This window comes from Schistocerca serialis, chromosome 5 (assembly GCF_023864345.2).
Source record: "Schistocerca serialis cubense isolate TAMUIC-IGC-003099 chromosome 5, iqSchSeri2.2, whole genome shotgun sequence".
In the NCBI taxonomy this organism is placed as follows: Eukaryota; Metazoa; Arthropoda; class Insecta; order Orthoptera; family Acrididae; genus Schistocerca; species Schistocerca serialis.
In genome coordinates, this window is record NC_064642.1 from 347868995 (window position 1) to 347887941 (window position 18947).

An 18947-nucleotide genomic window follows, 5' to 3' on the forward strand; every position below is an offset into this window, starting at 1 on the left:
AAGAATTGTGATTCAGTTTTTTAAATTAATAGTTCCTTTTGAGAATTGTTATAGAATTCAAATAAAAGTAAAAGCAAAAGTTGCTACTAGCAAGAAATGAACCAGTGACTTTGAAGTTGGAACAGCCTTATGCTACAGACTCAGCTACCAGAGACACTGATGAAATGTTTTACACTTAAGAGTGAAATCTTCAGTTCTCCAAAGGTGATCTTATCCTGGTTGACCTCTTCAAACCCTGTAAGTGTGAAGAAGATTGAAGATGGACAGTCTGTAAACTCCTGTTGTTAAACTAAGTAATGCATGGTTACCAAGGAGAAGATTGAAGAGGCTTCCAGAGAAAACTTTGATAAACGTGGAAGTTCAGTATGATTAAATGTAATCAACATAATAGAGCACAGAGGTACAGGGTAATTTTTGCATTAACATTTCTTACTTCCTCCAGTAATCTTACAGTGTTGCCAAAGCACCTTCAGTTGCCCAAAACAATATTAGAATAATTATGAGACAGCAAAATTCTTAGCACTGCCAATATATGCGTAAAAAAGTACGAGAAAACTATCCTGTTTTTCAGAACTATAGTTCCTTCCATGGGGAGAAAAGAGGGATAGGATAGGGAAAGTTTAGAATGGAAGCACAGGCCCCTCTGATTCCAGTATGAGTGAGTGTGTATAGTGGTTTCAGTGTTAGTTTCACTTAAGTGTTATCTAATCCTCCAGGTATGCAAGAACAAGTTTATGTAGCCCTGAAAAATAACCCAATAACTCATCAAAATAACTTCAGTTTTGTTGCTTTTGTGATCAATAGCCATACAATGTGGCAACTCTATGGTCCCAAACATTTCAGTGCTTTAAGTTGTCTATAAATCCAAAAACTGCCATTGAGGGAATGGTGAAGTTGGATACCAATCCTGATGGGTTGAAAAATATTAACCTCTTTGTTATTGTGATATAAAGAACCACACTATTTTAAAAGTGTAAACACATTGCTCATGCACTACTGTGTAAATCACAAAGCACGGTTTCAGAACTTTTTGTATAGTAGTTGCATAGCCTTTATGCATAAACGGATGCCTATAACAGGAAAATTCTCCTCTTGGTACACTGTTCCCATACACGCTTTAAAAATGTAAATCTATGAAATCTGCAGTAACAATCTTTGCCACCCAACTCTAAAATCTAAGTTGTAGTAGCCCGTGGATTTTGGTACTGTTCAAACTTTCAAGATTATTACAGCAAAACACCTTTGTGCAGCAGGCACTAAGTTTGATGGAGATTGAGTTCTTTAAAGTACGAGGGTCATTGAAAACGTAAACTGACCCATTGAAATTTATAGACAGATTACTGAGGTTTATGGTAATTTGACGAATTAAGTGTCAGTTAGGAAGTAGTGTATTATGTTTAATCGCAGACAGAAGAATGTTCACAATGAAGATCGCTCGAGTCAGCCTTCAGTGATGACTGATAAACTCAAAACTGGGATTGAAACAAAAATCCAAGAATGCAGGCATTTCACAATTAGCGGACTGCACTCATGCTTTCCAGAAGTTTCAAAAACTGTCTTGTACAAGATTGTTAGTGCAGATCTTGACTTTAAAAAAGTGTTTGTCAGATGGATTCCTTCAATTTTGTCAAACGATCACAAAACCAAATGAATGGCAGCTGCAAGAACATTTTTCAGTTTCTACGAAAAGATTGGTGGTGAATTTTTGAATCACATTTTCACTGGTGATGAGACTTGGATTCATATTTCACCCCACAAACAAAGTGCCAATCAACAGAATGGCATCATTTGCAATGCCCAATGAAACTGAAAAAAGTAAAACTAATTTTGAGCACAAGAAGGATTATGGCTGTGGTGTTTTGGGATTGTGAGGGTGACCTGCTCATCGACCACAGCCTAGAGGTGAGACCATAAATGCAGCGACCTACTGTCAGATGCTTTGCCGTTAAAAATAAAAGGCTCGGAGTACTAATGAGTGGAGTCGTTATCTTTCACAATAATGCATATCACAAGCAGTGGGAGGGACACAGGACTTGCTTCAGTGGTTTTGGTGGGAAATGTTTCAACATCCGCCACAAAGTCCGTACTTACTAGCTCCTCTGATTATCACTTATTCCCCAAATGGAAAGACTGTTTTTGAGTGGACAACACTACAGAAGTGATGATTAACTTAAAGAAGCTGTTAATCAGTGGTTCAACAACTTGGCGGCAACAGAGTATGCAGAAGGCATAGCAAAGCTGGTAAAACAATAGGACAAGTGCCTACATTTGCATGGTGATTATACAGAAAATTAGCTAGGGTATAAAATTTTTGTTTAATTATATCAAATAAAAATTTTTGTAGAAAAAAACATTCTTTACTGTCCAAATGACCCATGTATAATTTCTATGCTCTACATTACACAGCAAATAGAGGACGTTTCTCTTCTCCCCCTCCTCCAGCAGGTATCTACTGATTTCATTATGAGTATTTATATTATTCCTCATCTAGTCCTAAAATATCAGGGAGGACATCAGTGCTATATCAATATTATTGAGAACCACTCTAGTGATAAAACTACTGTACGAGGTTTGACCTGCCATTTCTGAAGCATGTTCTTGTGTATACCACTAGTGCCTATTTGACAATGTTAATTTGCTATGATGCAGAATGAATACACACAGCATATCATTGTGTGTTTTATACCACTGTATAACCTAGTGGCACAATGCAATTGACACAAGCCTTAAATGGAGCTCAAGAAATGAGTACAAAAAGTTATTAATGTTTCACAATGTGTACATAAATCTAACATGGACATATATTACATCGCATGCATGAATTTACATTTCAAACAATGGAACGAGTAAAGATAACTGCTCATCATTTACTTGAGCCATTAAGTAGTATACAAGAACATTGAAAAATAAATAAATAAAAATAGTTTTTTGGAACTTGTAGCTTAGCTTTCAGACAATGCTTTTCCTCAAAGCTAAAAAATTAATAGTCTCATGTACATATGCACGAAACAGTTACATGGCACTGTGGCCCAACTAGGGCATGGGGCTACAGCATTAGAACGTGTGTCCGGTTGTTTGAGGATATGTTAGTCCTGAAGGTCATAGTTCAAGAGCTAAATTACTAGTTCCTAGTCCTGGTACATGCCTGCCTGCCTACTGCCCTGCGACTCGATTATACACTGTAAAGTTATTGTTACTCTTTTTCTATTCAACCCAAGACTTTTTAGTACTGATCTGACATTTAATATATAACTAAAGAAAAAGCATGAACTTTTAGAGTTTTTCCAATATTTACCTGAGAAAACTGTATCTGTTTCAGCGAAAATATTCCATTTTGATCAACATCAGACACCCAAACTTCTTTTTCACTCATATCTGTATCGTCATAATCCTGGTTAAAAAGGAAGAAATAATTAGACAAACTGTTCCACTTCCAAATAACAACTTATAGGATAAAATGAAAACAAATTATACAGCCTCATTACCCCAGATCTTTTAGTGTGAGTTTTGATGTGTTTGGTTAAATGGTCACTTCTCATGAACTTCTTATTGCATTCTGGGCACTGGAACCTTTTTTCTCCTGTATGTGTTCGTCTGTGCCTCTGTGAAGAAAACAAATGAGCAATTGAGTGACAAATTAAATATATAAAATAAGCTAAGAGCCTAACCAGTATCACATTAGTATTGACATACCTAGTGCTTGATTTATTTATTTATTTATTTTTTTTTTTTTTGGGGGGGGGGGGGGGGGGGAAGTTCCAGTACTGTGTTATTCCAGGAAGTGTTTTTGAAATTTAGACTTCTTAAAATGTTATTTTAATGCATTTATGAGAATTTTAAAAGTGTGCATGCATTTGTTTTACATTGCTTCAACAACAGCAGCCGTTCTATTGTAGCACATCTCAAAATCTATGGGTCTGATTTTTTTCGTCACAGTTATCAGTATGGAGTATCTGTCCACACTGTATCAAATCAAGCACTTGACATACCTAATGTCAATGATTTCTTTTTCCACACTGATGAAATAACATTAAAGTGCAATTAAAGGACTGTAAATTAAAAGAGACTTCTATAACATGAAGATATTTTTGTGAATGTATCAAACAACGGAAACACCAGTAGGAGTATCAACAATGTAGGAAAAGACAGATTGCTACTTACCATAAAGAAGGCACACAAGCAGACATATTTGTCTGCTTGTGTCTGTATGTGTGGATGGATATGTGCGTGTGTGCGAGTGTATACCTGTCCTTTTTTCCCCCTAAGGTAAGTCTTTCCGCTCCCGGGATTGGAGTGACTCCTTACCCTCTCCCTTAAAACCCACTTCCTTTCGTCTTTCCCTCTCCTTCCCTCTTTCCTGATGAGGCAACAGTTTGTTGCGAAAGCTTGAATTTTGTGTGTATGTTTGTGTGTCTATCGACCTGCCAGCGCTTTCGTTCGGTAAGTCACCTCATCTTTGTTTTTATATATAATGTTTATAGTGTAACCTGGACAGCACTCACACTTTCTTGCTTGAAGTTTGGAATAGCACCTGTGTTTATGACTGTGTGCATACTAGCACTTGTGATGTTAAATACTGCTCATCCACCATGTTTTATCTATTTGTGAATCTCTGTACACAACTGTGGCATGGTGTACTTCCAACTGCTCAAAAATGAGATATTCTCAAAATTGCAATCCAAATAAATCAAAATTTTTGGACATCCATAAGCAGTGACCACCACATTTAACAATCGAATCAAGGCTACGCAACCATCACAAATCAAAGTTATAATACTGTTAATCTGTAAGAATGGCAGTGGGCACACACAAAACACTAGGTGGGCTGAAGTCTTCCAACTTCCATCACTTCCAGAACAAAGAAGCCCAGCAGTCCAGAACTGTTTGGCAAATAGCACAATTGTAGACATTTCACCTACCCTCTGAAAATCACATTAGCAGCAAGAAATGGGTATAAATGAAAGAACCTACATTTGGGGGTAAATAATTGTATCTAGTTGTTTTGCAGCACAAGTGACAAATTAAGTTAGACTGGATGTTCATGTTATTTCAACAAAAACAAAGCCAATCTGACTTGTGCTCGTACTTTGAGTTGTTTTTGGCTAACACTTAAAGAGTTCTTTAATTTTCTTCAATAAGGTGTATGAAGCATTTATTGCTACACTTGTGAAAGTGAAAAATCAACAAACAAAAGAAATAAATAAAGTTTATGAGGGGGGGAGGAGGGGGGACAGTATTTCTACCCTGCAATTCCTTATAGTCAATGAATGATCTTTGTGAGATCTCATCAATTCAGCTGTGTTCCCCCCCCCCAATGATTGATTTAACATGAGCTGGAAGTTTATTGTATAGTTTTATGTTTGAATAATGTACTCCTTTCTGCATCATGCTGAGATTTTTTTTTTTAATCTTCGTGAAGATCTTGTTTACTTCTTGCACCATGATCACAATACTCACGATCTGTTCTGTAAATTGTATGATTATTGTTCACAAAGCACATTAGTGATAAAAATGTACCGGCATGGCATAGTGAGGATCTCCAGTTGTTTGAATAAATTTCTGCAAGAGCAACTGGGGTACACTGTACCCATAATTCTGACGACTCTCTTCTGTGCAATAAGACTTTATTTGCTCACAACTGATTTCCCCAGAACACAAATTAAAAGGTTAAGTAAACTGACGAAATCTACTCCATGTAACAATGCTGAATGACGAATAAAGAATCTGAATTTGAATCTGAACAATGCCATAAGTCATAAGAGAATAGAAATATTAAAAGTATGCTGTTTTGATTGTTTCTAAGTCACAAACAGATGACTGCCAAAAAAATTATTTATTGATAAACAGGCGAAAAGAGCAATTTGAATATTACACATTACAGGTAAAGTGTGTTTTTATTCTCATATCCTGTTAGTTAAAACAAATTATTATACTCAATTTTCAGATTGTAGGAATGCATCCAAAGGAATAAATGTTCAGCAATGATCACACAGACTAATCCGATTTTGCATTCCACAATTATAGTTGTTGCTAAATAGTAACTACTTGGAGATTTGGCATAAATGTAAAGAGACAGTAACTGAATCAGAGGTACTAAATGCTATAAATAAGTTAAAAAATAAAATGTCATGTGGATGTGATGGGATTCCTGACAAAGTCATTAGGCAAAGTGCAAGAAACATAGCCTCACATCTCACTGAAATTATAAATGAATCTTTTAAGAAAGGGGTATTTCCATTAAAACTTAAAATGTCGACTATAAAGCCACTTTTCAAGAATGGTGATAAATATGATGTTAGTAACTTTAGGCCTTTTTCAATGTTGTCAGGTGTCTCAAAAATAATAGAAAAGATAATGTATCGTAGACTATACAAATTTCTTATTAAGAATAGAATATTGGTTAATGCGCAAAATGGTTCCCGTAAAAATAAATCAACTGAAACAGCTATCTTCAATTTTTTGCAACTTGTTCTAAATTCCATAAATGGAAAGGAATTAAATTGTGGATTGTTTTTAGACTTATCAAAGGCCTTTGATGTCATCGACCATAAGTTACTGCTTAGAAAGTTATATGCCTATGGGATACGTGGAGTTGCTCACAAATGGTTTGAATCATATCTGTCAGACAGGTATCAGAAGGTGGAGATAAGCCATGCAGATAGGACATATTCATCAAGATTCGAGAGAGTTTTGTACGGAGTACCCCAGGGATCTGTATTAGGGCCATTACTGTTTTTAATATTTATCAATGACCTACCAAGTCAACTATCTGAAGCAGAGGCAGTACTGTTTGCTGACGATACAAGTTTGTTCATTAAAGCAAATAGTGAAGCTGACTTACAGGAAAAAGTCACATTAGCAACAGACGAAGCAGACAGATGGTTTAATGAAAACAAACTCATTGTGAATGCCAAAAAAAAAAAAAAGCGTGGATCAACTTCAGACATATTACAAATAAAATAAAAACTAACCTTACAGTAGAACAGGGTAAGTGTAAGATTGAACAAACATCATACACTAAATTCTTGGGAGTATGGTTTGATAAACACTTAAGATGGGAAAAGCATGTAATATCATTGAAAAAAAAATTAAGTCAAACATGTTATATACTTAGAATGCTTAAAAGCTCTTGTAATATTAAAACAGTGTTTATTCATCATTCATGCACAGTTTATTAAGATACAGTGTACAGTTTTGGGGGAACAACAGTCTAACAAAACATTCATTTAGACTACAAAAGAAGGCAGTTAGAATAATAAAAGGTATAAGATATAGAGACTCTTGTAGGCATGCTATCAAAGAATTAAAACTCATAACACTACCACTCTTATACATACATGAAAGCATGTGTTTCTTAAAAGAGCACGAGGAATTTTCTACATTAAACAGAGAATTTCACAACTACGAAACGAGGAATAGGAATGATTTCCACAGAGAAATTCATAAAATAGCTATGTATCACAAAAGTGTACTATACCAACCCAAAATCCTCTACAGTGCTCTCCCCAAAGAACTAAAAATAATACCAAACCTGCACATATTTAAAAGAGAAATCAAAAACATGTTATTGAGCAATAGTTTTTACAGTATTGAAGAGTTTATGAATCATTGACAATAAAAGCACAGCTAATATTTCCCTGACATAATAAATATGTGTAACTGCTCACATTTAAATACTTGCTGTTTCTATGAAAGTGTGAAACAGTGTTAACGTAAGAATGGAAATAATCTTTGATGTGAGAATCACTAGCTTTTTTTTTGTATGTTGTTATCCTACTTGTATATTTGTATGTTAATGTTCTTATAGTTCTATTAAAATTGTAATGTCGAAGTGACAAGTAAATTCAATTATAAATTTTAAATTGTAATGTTTATTGACAAGTCCTATGTCATTTTGATGATGTACTACAAGGACGCTAATAAACTGAATTGACAATGGATAACATACTGTCATTGGAGATGCACGAAAGATGTTTGAACATGTAAAGAGTATTGTCCATTCCAAAGTTCTCATTTAACGAAGTATGTTTATCAGAGGAAACCTCCCACCTAGATCCCAAATTTATAAGTAACTAACCAAATAATAAGTAACATTCATTAATCCATCATAGAGGATATTCTGGAACACAAACCTTTGTGTGGTGCATATTTCAACCATTTGTATTTTAACAATCTCCAACAAATTAAATCTTTAGGAAAAAAAATTAAAATGGGAGCAAACAACCTGTATGAAATTAAGTTGGCTGACTGTGGTACACTAATAAATGCATTCTAATTAAGGAAAAAGCATTTAATATTTTTAAAAATAAATTAAAACATCATTAAAGCATAAACAAACAAACCTGGAGCTCATCTGAGCGTGTAAATCTCTTCCCACAGAATACCCAGTTACATATGAAAGGTCGCTCTCCAGTATGCCACCTTAAATGCGCTCTAAGGTGTGACGTTTTCCCATACACTTTATTGCACCCTGGTATATGGCAGATATGTTGCTTCTTACGTTCTGCATTTCTATAACAGCAAATAGAAAAGTAGAAAACTAATTCATGTTACTAAATTACGATTCATGTTGTGTGTTGCATGTAAAATTAACTGCAGACACTATTAAAAATGTTTTTTAGATATTCATCACTATTCAGCAATATGGGAAAAGAGGCTATCACTCACCTAAAGACTGGATGCCAATATTGGCTCATTTAAAATTATAATTTTAAAGCTGTGGATTGCCTTTTATACTGATATGCTATTCAGTCTTGGTTTCAGTCTTACAAAAGTGATAGCATCTTTCTTTATTCCTTACATCACTTTTACACAGTAATGTACTCTGAAAACAAAAAGTTATCCGGCATAAAACACATTAAATACTCTGTAAAGATACAGAGCAAGTGATGCATATGAGGTCAAAGTGGAAAGGTCTTGACCAGTGCCCACCTCCCATCCCTCCCCCCTCTGAACTAACCCCATTACTGATGAAGATGATATTTGGTTTGTAGGGTGCTCAACTGCACAGCTATCAGCACCTGTACAAATTTCCAATCTTTATACCGTCCAGTCTTGTCACTTTCCTGAATGATGATGAAACGATGAGGACAACACAAACACCCAGTCCCCGGGTGGAGAAATCCCTGACCTGGCCTGGAATCAAACCCAGGACCCCGTGATCCAGTAGCCCCATGATTGTGTAATGTACTTTATTCAGTTTCTTCCAGTGAGTAGATTTCATCTGCGAAAAGCAATGAAAAATATCTGCAGTCCACACAGCTATGATAGCCACAGATTTTTTACTGGTCTCAAACTGTTTTCCTGCACCTATAACTTTGGATGTTAAACACTTGGAAACCATAATCGGCAAATATGATGGATACTCCAAACAATCATATTTGAAATCCAGCTGTTATCAGATTTACAAACAACCTTTGTGGACTGATGCACTATCCTACTGAATATATTTTTTTTCTTTTACAACTAAAGTGCCATCATACATTTTCCCCCACCCAGTAAATCTAGAAAACGTGTGCAGTACTTGCCAGATATTGTTTCAGTCAACATGAAAAATCCCTTCTGCAGTCCATAAAACAATGACTGTAATTTTCCCAGCAGATGAAATCATTTTTTTTTTCTGATGCAGAGTAACTGGATTTCACTTTGATAACTGTTTCTCCTCTGGCATAAAGTGTTGGATTCAAATCTCATCCTCCACAACAGATTAACATACAGTTTTATTTTAACCAGTTCAAACATTATTGAGGAATATATTGCTTTATGTTTGCTTGTGGTCAGCATTTAAAACACACACCTTGCACAAAGCTGTCTCACATAATTTTTCATGTAAAATATACCATACACATTCTCTCGATAGTACTATGGAATCAGATACTTCCTAAACTTTTTGTTACCAATTGTTCATAATCATATTGTGATGTAATTGATCTATTTGAATGAAACATAACTGCTTTAAAAAGTTATATAAACAAAAGTATTCTACAGAAGAAGATGACACTTGACATGCATAACTGCATAACATGAATCAATGTAACTTCAATTATATTAACTCTACCTCAGTACCAGTACAAAAACTTTATCCCTTGGCCTCATACAACCCTGAACTATAAACAAGCAGAAATGGATTGTCAAGCACTCAATGCATAAAAAAAAAAAAAAACAGCATAAGAATCTAAGCGCAGTTATGAAAATAATTTCATAAACACTGAAAATGTATAAGAATCAATGAATTTAAATTTTATTTCTTAATCTGTAATTTTTTTTTTTTTTTTGAGAATACAAATTGCTGCTTGATTTCAAAAATAGTTGAGGATATAAAATAGCTGTTATCTTTATTAAAAAATCATCACAGCTACCATATGTGGCCAGTTAAGTGAACAAAAAACCCTGTAATTTAGAATCAGTATGAGTAATTGTGTGAAGTTTTGGAGAATCATCATGGAGAATAAATTTGTAAGGAAGTTGGATACTGAAGAATTAAGGGTTGTTGATTTGTGTTCGAAAGTTCTCCAAGACTGAAGATACCGTGATAACAAGCAGTTCAGCTGAAAAGGAATGGAAGTTCTAAAACAGATAGTCACACAAGTAAGAAGACAAATATATGTACAATAAAGGTTGTCAGGACAGATTCAACACACAGAAAAGTTAAGTTTGGATAATTTAGAAGCAAAGCCATCAACTTTAAAAGTGCAAAAGAAATTCCACTGTTAAATACAGGAGAGAGCAATTAGGTGGGAAGCATCTACTGAAGGCCTCAATGAAGAGGAAAATTGTCTACTAACTAGATGAAAGAGAGAAAAGAATGAGCATTGATTCAGAGAACATAGAGGATCCACTATTGGTTTCAGAATTTGACAGAGCTTTAGAAAATCTGCGACAAAACAAGGCAGAAGAAATGGATAACGTTCATTTAAAATTTCTAAATTTATTGAGAGAAGTGGCAACCACATAATTACACACATTAGTTTGTAAAATCTATGAGACAGAGGACATACAATCAGAATTTTGGAAGAATATTATATACATAATCCTGAAGATAGGAGCAGAATGGGGATCTGTTAGACAATGATCAATTTGGGTTTACGAAGAGAGGCAGTTCTGATGTTGTACTTCACAATGGAAGCAAGATTCACAATACATCAACATACTTTTATAGGACTTTATTTTTCAGTGTAAAGTGTTGCAAGATGTTTGAAATTCTGAGAAAAATAAGTAGATAAGGGGAAGACAAAATCTTAATTAATACCCGGGGGGGGGGGGGGGGGGGGGGGAGGGGGGGGGGGGCAGCAGGAAAATGTTTCCAGTCAAGGTACACTTTGAAATCTCTATGCCACAGTAGCATAGCACGCCACTAGAGGAGTCAAAACAAAATGATAAAGTGGATTAACATGCTATAATTTGTTTTCAGTATTGGAAATGTTGCAATTGTGTCAGGCCAATCCATATGGCTTCTTTAACTATCTCGACTGGCCTGATACAACTGCAGAATTTCTGCCACAGCTGAAAGTGAATTACTTCATTTTATCAGTAGGCTGCCCCATTGTGTTTTTGTTCCTCTAATTGCACGTCAGATGTGGTTTGGGGATTCAATTGTGCACAAGAATTGCAGACATGTACCTGCAAGCAACCAAAAAATTAATGACATAACTTTATTTTTCAATGAGGGAATGAAAACTACACATTTTTCACTACAGGAAAGGATGGGTGGTATGTAATATGCACTCTAACCAAGAGGGAACAACATGAATGGAAGACCATGAGAGAAAGCTTGGATTAAACAAGGCATACGGAGAGACTCAGTCACTGTCTTTTACAGTTCAAGCTGTACTCTTTGCAATGAAAAAATAAGAGAGAGATTCAGAAGTGGGATTAAAATTCAGGGGGTCAGCATAACAATGATAAGACACAGTACCCTCTGAAAAAGTTATGAAGAATTGTAGGACCTGCTGCACGGAATGCACTGTATACTCCAAAAGCGATATGGACTGATAGTAAACTAATGATAGACGAAAGGACTGAGGAGCAGAAGAAATGAAGTTTACAAGAAAATTGGCATTCAAGTTGGAGGTACATAGTAGATGAAGTGAAGAAATGTGGCATGATGGACAAAGTAAAGAGGGTACGACTAGAACAGGCAAAAAGAGCACTTCTCACCAAAATAAATGTACTAGTGTCAAATACAGACCTTCACTTGAGGAAAAAGTTTCTGAAACTGTATATTTGGAGCACAGTATTACATTACAGTTGATCATGGATTGTGCAAAAAATGGAAAACAAGATAATGAAAATTTTCTTAGATTCAGCATTACAAAAGGACGCTGAAAATTAACTGAACTGATGAGGATCTGGGAATAGCTTCCAAGGCATTAAAGGGAGCTGCAGAGCAAATAAACTGTAGAGGAAGACAGGGATGTATCAAACCAGTCACTGTGAGTGGCATTTATCAGTGGTAGGTCTAATGCTCACATACAAAGGAGGCAGGAACCAGGGAGAACTAAAGCTATTACACCCACTTCCACTGTATCTGACTTAGTGAGAGATACTTCACATGTTGGGAAACCTGCAGCATCCTCTGATGGGGAAGCAAGTGCAAAAGGGCAAGGGGTCAGTTAATAATCAGCAGTACAAATGCATAGTGAATAATGTTACCCCTTGAGGCAATGGCACCAAGGGAAGAGATGAATCACTTTGTTTGAACTGTCTATATAAGACTGGAGACCTCATTCAACGTGTTGAAGGGATTACTCAGGCAGCGACTGATAGAGCAGCTGCAGACTTTGGCACACATGGGAATAAACAATGACTGTCCTCTGGGGTCTAATGTCATACTTAGATCATTCCAAGATCATTCCAGCTATGACACAGAACTGAGGAAGACTAGCCTTGCTGAAGGATTTTTGACAAATTCACTATTTGCAGCACTGCCCCATAACTGATCGGGGCCCTCTGTAAAAGGCTTGAACCAGACACTTTGGAAATGATGTGTAGGACTTACACCAGCCTGAAAACTGCAGAGTGCTCCCTTTGTGTCAGAGTACATTACATAACAGTGACTACACAGTTGGCTTACTGTGTGCGGCATGTACAGTAGTGTTTCTTTTTCTTTTGTGGGATACACCAAAGTATTAATTTAAGAGTCAAAGATATGTTCCCTGAGTATGAAACAATCAAAATCTTAGTTAACAACTATCAATGCAATTGCAGCAAAGTCCTAAAAAGCAGTAGATCTCATACAATATTAACTACAGAAAGCTCATTTAAACCTGGAGTTGACAGCAGGGAGATTTTTGGAGTAAATCTAAATGCATATCAAAAGGATAGGCTAATGTGAAATGGAGGTGGCATATTTGTCACAGAATACACAAAAGTCAAATCCACCAAGATTGAAATCGAAGCTGTGTTTGAGATTGTTTGGGCAAGACTCAGTATCAGGTGTGGGTATAAACTTACAGTTGGATCCATCTATCGGCCACCAGGCTCATCCCCAAATGTAACCAAAAAGTTTAGAGAAACACTCAATCACTAATACATATGTTCCCCAGTCATATTTTCATTACTGCAGCAGACTTTATTCCGCCAACAATTGATTGGAATAATTAAAGTTTTGGGAGTAGTGCTTTTGACGAGACATCCAGTACAGTAACACTAAATACTTTCTCTGAAAAATACTGGGAACAAATTGTTCAAAAGCCCACTTGTGATAAAAATATACTAAAATTAGAGTCACAAATGATGGTGGTTGAGTTTAGGCTTGTTCTGCGCATCCTCGTCACACATACTCTGACAACCAATGAGCGTTCCAGTAGCATTCTCTGTACTCTGATGTGAATGTCGTAGGCAATGCAAGTGTTAAACATGATTTTAGTGATTTATTTAGTGAATTTTTATTCAATTAGTTGCACATTGTCACATCTAATAAGTGACAAATTCTGCACAATTAAGCAAGAGCCATAATTTGCAGTATACACACTTTCTTCAAGCGCAGAGCATGTGTATGCGCAGACAACTGGCAACACTGCAATCCCCGTCCGTGTCTCGAGCTGCGCCATTGTTCGTGGATCAGACTTTAGGTCTACTGGCTTCAAAGCAATTGATCTTTTAGAGGGTGAACATATTGAAAATAGTATCAATGAATATGAAGCAGTTGTAGCACCAATTATTACTACAGTACAAGGGCAGCTAAAACAAATAAGAAGCTTTACATATTCAGTAAGCTAGAGAAAGACAAAGTCACGTAGTATCTCAAAGAGGAATTAAAAAAAAAAATGTATATGGCATTTCTGGCTTGGAAACCCCTCCTGGGAGTTTGGATGCCTGGTGCAAATCATTTTACTTGATGCCACTTTGGTCACTTGTGCAGCAATGATGACAAGGACAACAGACACACACAGTTCAGAGCGGAGAACATCACCGACATGGCCGGGAATCGAACCAAGGGCCCTTGACTCAGAGTCAGCAATGCTAACCACAAGACCATGAGCAGCTGACAAAGATGAATTCAAGACATTTATCTCCAGCGAGGAGTATGAAAAAACCTGGGGGCTCAAATTTATTATATCCCAGAGAACTGAGAATTGATGTTTACACACTCAATATATCAACTGAAAAGTCATGTACTCTGGATTCCAAAACAGGGGGGAGGGGTGTGTGCCAGAGGAGGGTTATGGCAGGGGGGGGGGGGCAGAGGAGGGTTATGGCAGTAGTTGCCCCCCTCTTGCCCCACTTCCAATCCTCCTTGCAGACATCCATGACAGGAACTGAAACTGAAGGTAGCAAAGCTAAAGAAAAAATTATGGATTCCATTTTCAAATGTTCCTTCACTCAGGAAGAGATACACGAGTATAGCCACAGTTTAATTCTCGTACCACAGTGAAGACAAACGATACAGATATTTGTGGCAGCTGCACTGAGAAAGAGCTGAAATTGCAAAAATTAAACAAGGCTAGTATGTCAGAGGAATCTCTGTCAGATTGTACATAGAATTTGCAGTTTAGTGAGCTGTCATTTTAAGTAAAATATGTCAAAGATCCACTGAACAAAAAATTGTGCTCAGTGACTGGAAGGAAGCACAGCTTACACTTCTCTACAAGAAAATAATAGAACACATTGTCAACTTAAACATAATGAGGTACCTCAAACATAATGATATCTTCCAATACAAAATGCGTGTATTTAAAAACGTCAATCAATAGATATCCAACTAGCATTTTTTCTCAAATGACATCTTGAATGTCATGGGTAATGGTAATGAAATGGATGCTGTATTTCTTGACTTCTGACAAGTAACACTACCCAAGTGCCACTCACCAATTCCTATACACTTCAAATATGTTGTAGTCGAGGTCAAAATGTGATATATGTATTTTTTTATTCATGCCCATACAGTCATCGAAGAGGGGTGAAAACCCTCCTGAATAAAATGCAGTTATCATCTTTCTGATCACATATCATCAAAAGAGTAGGAGATATAACAAAAATTTTGAAACATGATTTCCATCGTTGCTACTGTTTTTCTCAACTGTTAATTCACATCTGTAAAGATTTTGATATATTTCATAATCCTCCCCTCACCTCACAATTTTTTAAACAGTAAAACATTTATGTGTAGTAAATCTAGTAGTATATATAACAACAAATTCAACCATATATGATAATGTTACATCAGGAAGTCGCAATAGTCAGATGTAAGTTGGAAGTACTCCTTATTTACAGCTATATGCACACACTGTCTGCTGTATGATGCTTGTCATACATGGCAATAGTGTGTTTGCAATTTTACAGTGCACCCATAAAATATGGGCTCCTGAATAATTTAATTGAAACAATAAGGTCTCGCTCTCTGTCCTATCCGAGAAAAGCCAACGTGGAGGTAGCGACAGGCTATTTCCATTTTGCTTTATTTGTTTCTTTGGTTGTTTGGTTTTGGATATTACGTTTGACATCTACTTTGTTATTTTAAAATATTTAGGTTGTATGTAGGCATGCAGCTTTACTGTATGATTACATGATGATGGCGTCCTCTTGGGTAAAATATTCCGGAGGTAAAATAGTCCCCCATTCGGATCTCCGGGCGGGGACTACTAAAGAGGATGTCGTTATCAGGAGAAAGAAAACTGGCATTCTACGGATCGGAGCGTGGAATGTCAGATCCCTTAATCGGGCAGGTAGGTTAGAAAATTTAAAAAGGGAAATGGATAGGTTGAAGTTAGATATAGTGGGAATTAGTGAAGTTCGGTGGCAGGAGGAACAAGACTTCTGGTCAGGTGACTACAGGGTTATAAACACAAAATCAAATAGGGGGAATGCAGGAGTAGGTTTAATAATGAATAGGAAAATAGGAATGCGGGTAAGCTACTACAAACAGCATAGTGAACGCATTATTGTGGCCAAGATAGATACGAAGCCCACACCTACTACAGTAGTACAAGTTTATATGCCAACTAGCTCTGCAGATGACGAAGAAATTGAAGAAATGTATGATGAAATAAAAGAAATTATTCAGATTGTGAAGGGAGATGAAAATTTAATAGTCATGGGTGACTGGAATTCGAGTGTAGGAAAAGGGAGAGAAGGAAACATAGTAGGTGAATATGGATTGGGGGACAGAAATGAAAGAGGAAGCCGCCTGGTAGAATTTTGCACAGAGCACAACATAATCATAACGAACACTTGGTTTAAGAATCATGAAAGAAGGTTGTATACATGGAAGAACCCTGGAGATACTAAAAGGTATCAGATAGATTATATAATGGTAAGACAGAGATTTAGGAACCAGGTTTTAAATTGTAAGACATTTCCAGGGGCAGATGTGGACTCTGACCACAATCTATTGGTTATGACCTGTAGATTAAAACTGAAGAAACTGCAAAAAGGTGGGAATTTAAGGAGATGGGACCTGGATAAACTAAAAGAACCAGAGGTTGTACAGAGATTCAGGGAGAGCATAAGGGAGCAATTGACAGGAATGGGGGAAATAAATACAGTAGAAGAAGAATGGGTAGCTTTGAGGGATGAAGTAGTGAAGGCAGCAGAGGATCAAGTAGGTAAAAAGACGAGGGCTAGTAGAAATCCTTGGGTAACAGAAGAAATATTGAATTTAATTGATGAAAGGAGAAAATATAAAAATGCAGTAAGTGAAACAGGCAAAAAGGAATACAAACGTCTCAAAAATGAGATCGACAGGAAGTGCAAAATGGCTAAGCAGGGATGGCTAGAGGACAAATGTAAGGATGTAGAGGCCTATCTCACTAGGGGTAAGATAGATACCGCCTACAGGAAAATTAAAGAGACCTTTGGAGATAAGAGAACGACTTGTATGAATATCAAGAGCTCAGATGGAAACCCAGTGCTAAGCAAAGAAGGGAAAGCAGAAAGGTGGAAGGAGTACATAGAGGGCCTATACAAGGGCGATGTACTTGAGGACAATATTATGGAAATGGAAGAGGATGTAGATGAAGATGAAATGGGAGATACGATACTGCGTGAAGAGTTTGACAGAGCACTGAAAGACCTGAGTCGAAACAAGGCCCCCGGAGTAGACAATATTCCATTGGAACTACTGACGGCCATGGGAGAGCCAGTCCTGACAAAACTCTACCATCTGGTGAGCAAGATGTATGAAACAGGCGAAATACCCTCAGACTTCAAGAAGAATATAATAATTCCAATCCCAAAGAAAGCAGGTGTTGACAGATGTGAAAATTACCGAACTATCAGCTTAATAAGTCACAGCTGCAAAATACTAACACGAATTCTTTACAGACGAATGGAAAAACTAGTAGAAGCCAACCTCGGGGAAGATCAGTTTGGATTCCGTAGAAACACTGGAACACGTGAGGCAATACTGACCTTACGACTTATCTTAGAAGAAAGATTAAGGAAAGGCAAACCTACGTTTCTAGCATTTGTAGACTTAGAGAAAGCTTTTGACAATGTTGACTGGAATACTCTCTTTCAAATTCTAAAGGTGGCAGGGGTAAAATACAGGGAGCGAAAGGCTATTTACAATTTGTACAAAAACCAGATGGCAGTTATAAGAGTCGAGGGACATGAAAGGGAAGCTGTGGTTGGGAAGGGAGTAAGACAGGGTTGTAGCCTCTCCCCGATGTTATTCAATCTGTATATTGAGCAAGCAGTAAAGGAAACAAAAGAAAAATTCGGAGTAGGTATTAAAATTCATGGAGAAGAAATAAAAACCTTGAGGTTCGCCGATGACATTGTGATTCTGTCAGAGACAGCGAAGGACTTGGAAGAGCAGTTGAATGGAATGGACAGTGTCTAGAAAGGAGGATATAAGATGAACATCAACAAAAGCAAAACAAGGATAATGGAATGTAGTCTAATTAAGTCGGGTGATGCTGAGGGAATTAGATTAGGAAATGAGGCACTTAAAGTAGTAAAGGAGTTTTGCTATTTGGGGAGCAAAATAACTGATGATGGTCGAAGTAGAGAGGATATAAAATGTAGGCTGGCAATGGCAAGGAAAGCGTTTCTGAAGAAGAGAAATTTGTTAACATCCAGTATTGATTTAAGTGTCAGGACGTCATTTCTGAAAGTATTCGTATGGAGTGTAGCCATGTATGGAAGTGAAACATGGACGATAAATAGTTTGGACAAGAAGAGAATAGAAGCTTTCGAAATGTGGTGCTACAGAAGAATGCTGAAGATTAGATGGGTAGATCACGTAACTAATGAGGAAGTATTGAATAGGATTGGGGAGAAGAGAAGTTTGTGGCACAACTTGACCAGAAGAAGGGATCGGTTGGTAGGACATGTTCTGAGGCATCAAGGGATCACCAATTTAGTATTGGAGGGCAGCGTGGAGGGTAAAAATCGTAGAGGGAGACCAAGAGATGAATACACTAAGCAGATTCAGAAGGATGTAGGTTGCAGTAGGTACTGGGAGATGAAAAAGCTTGCACAGGATAGAGTAGCATGGAGAGCTG

At 36.8% G+C, this 18947-nt stretch overlaps 1 protein-coding gene across 2 annotated transcripts in view; it reads right to left on the reverse strand.

The window, feature by feature from the left end:
• LOC126481222 (transcription factor Sp4-like) overlaps positions 1 to 18947 on the reverse strand; it is an 85467-nt gene that overhangs the window by 5374 nt on the left and 61146 nt on the right. For both annotated transcript variants that reach the window (XM_050104829.1, XM_050104827.1), the window contains 3 exons: positions 8343 to 8511; positions 3486 to 3602; positions 3296 to 3391 (listed from right to left, as the gene is read on the reverse strand). In XM_050104829.1, coding sequence (XP_049960786.1) covers positions 3296 to 3391; positions 3486 to 3602; positions 8343 to 8511 — 382 coding nt within the window. The remainder of the gene's footprint in view (positions 1 to 3295; positions 3392 to 3485; positions 3603 to 8342; positions 8512 to 18947) is intronic.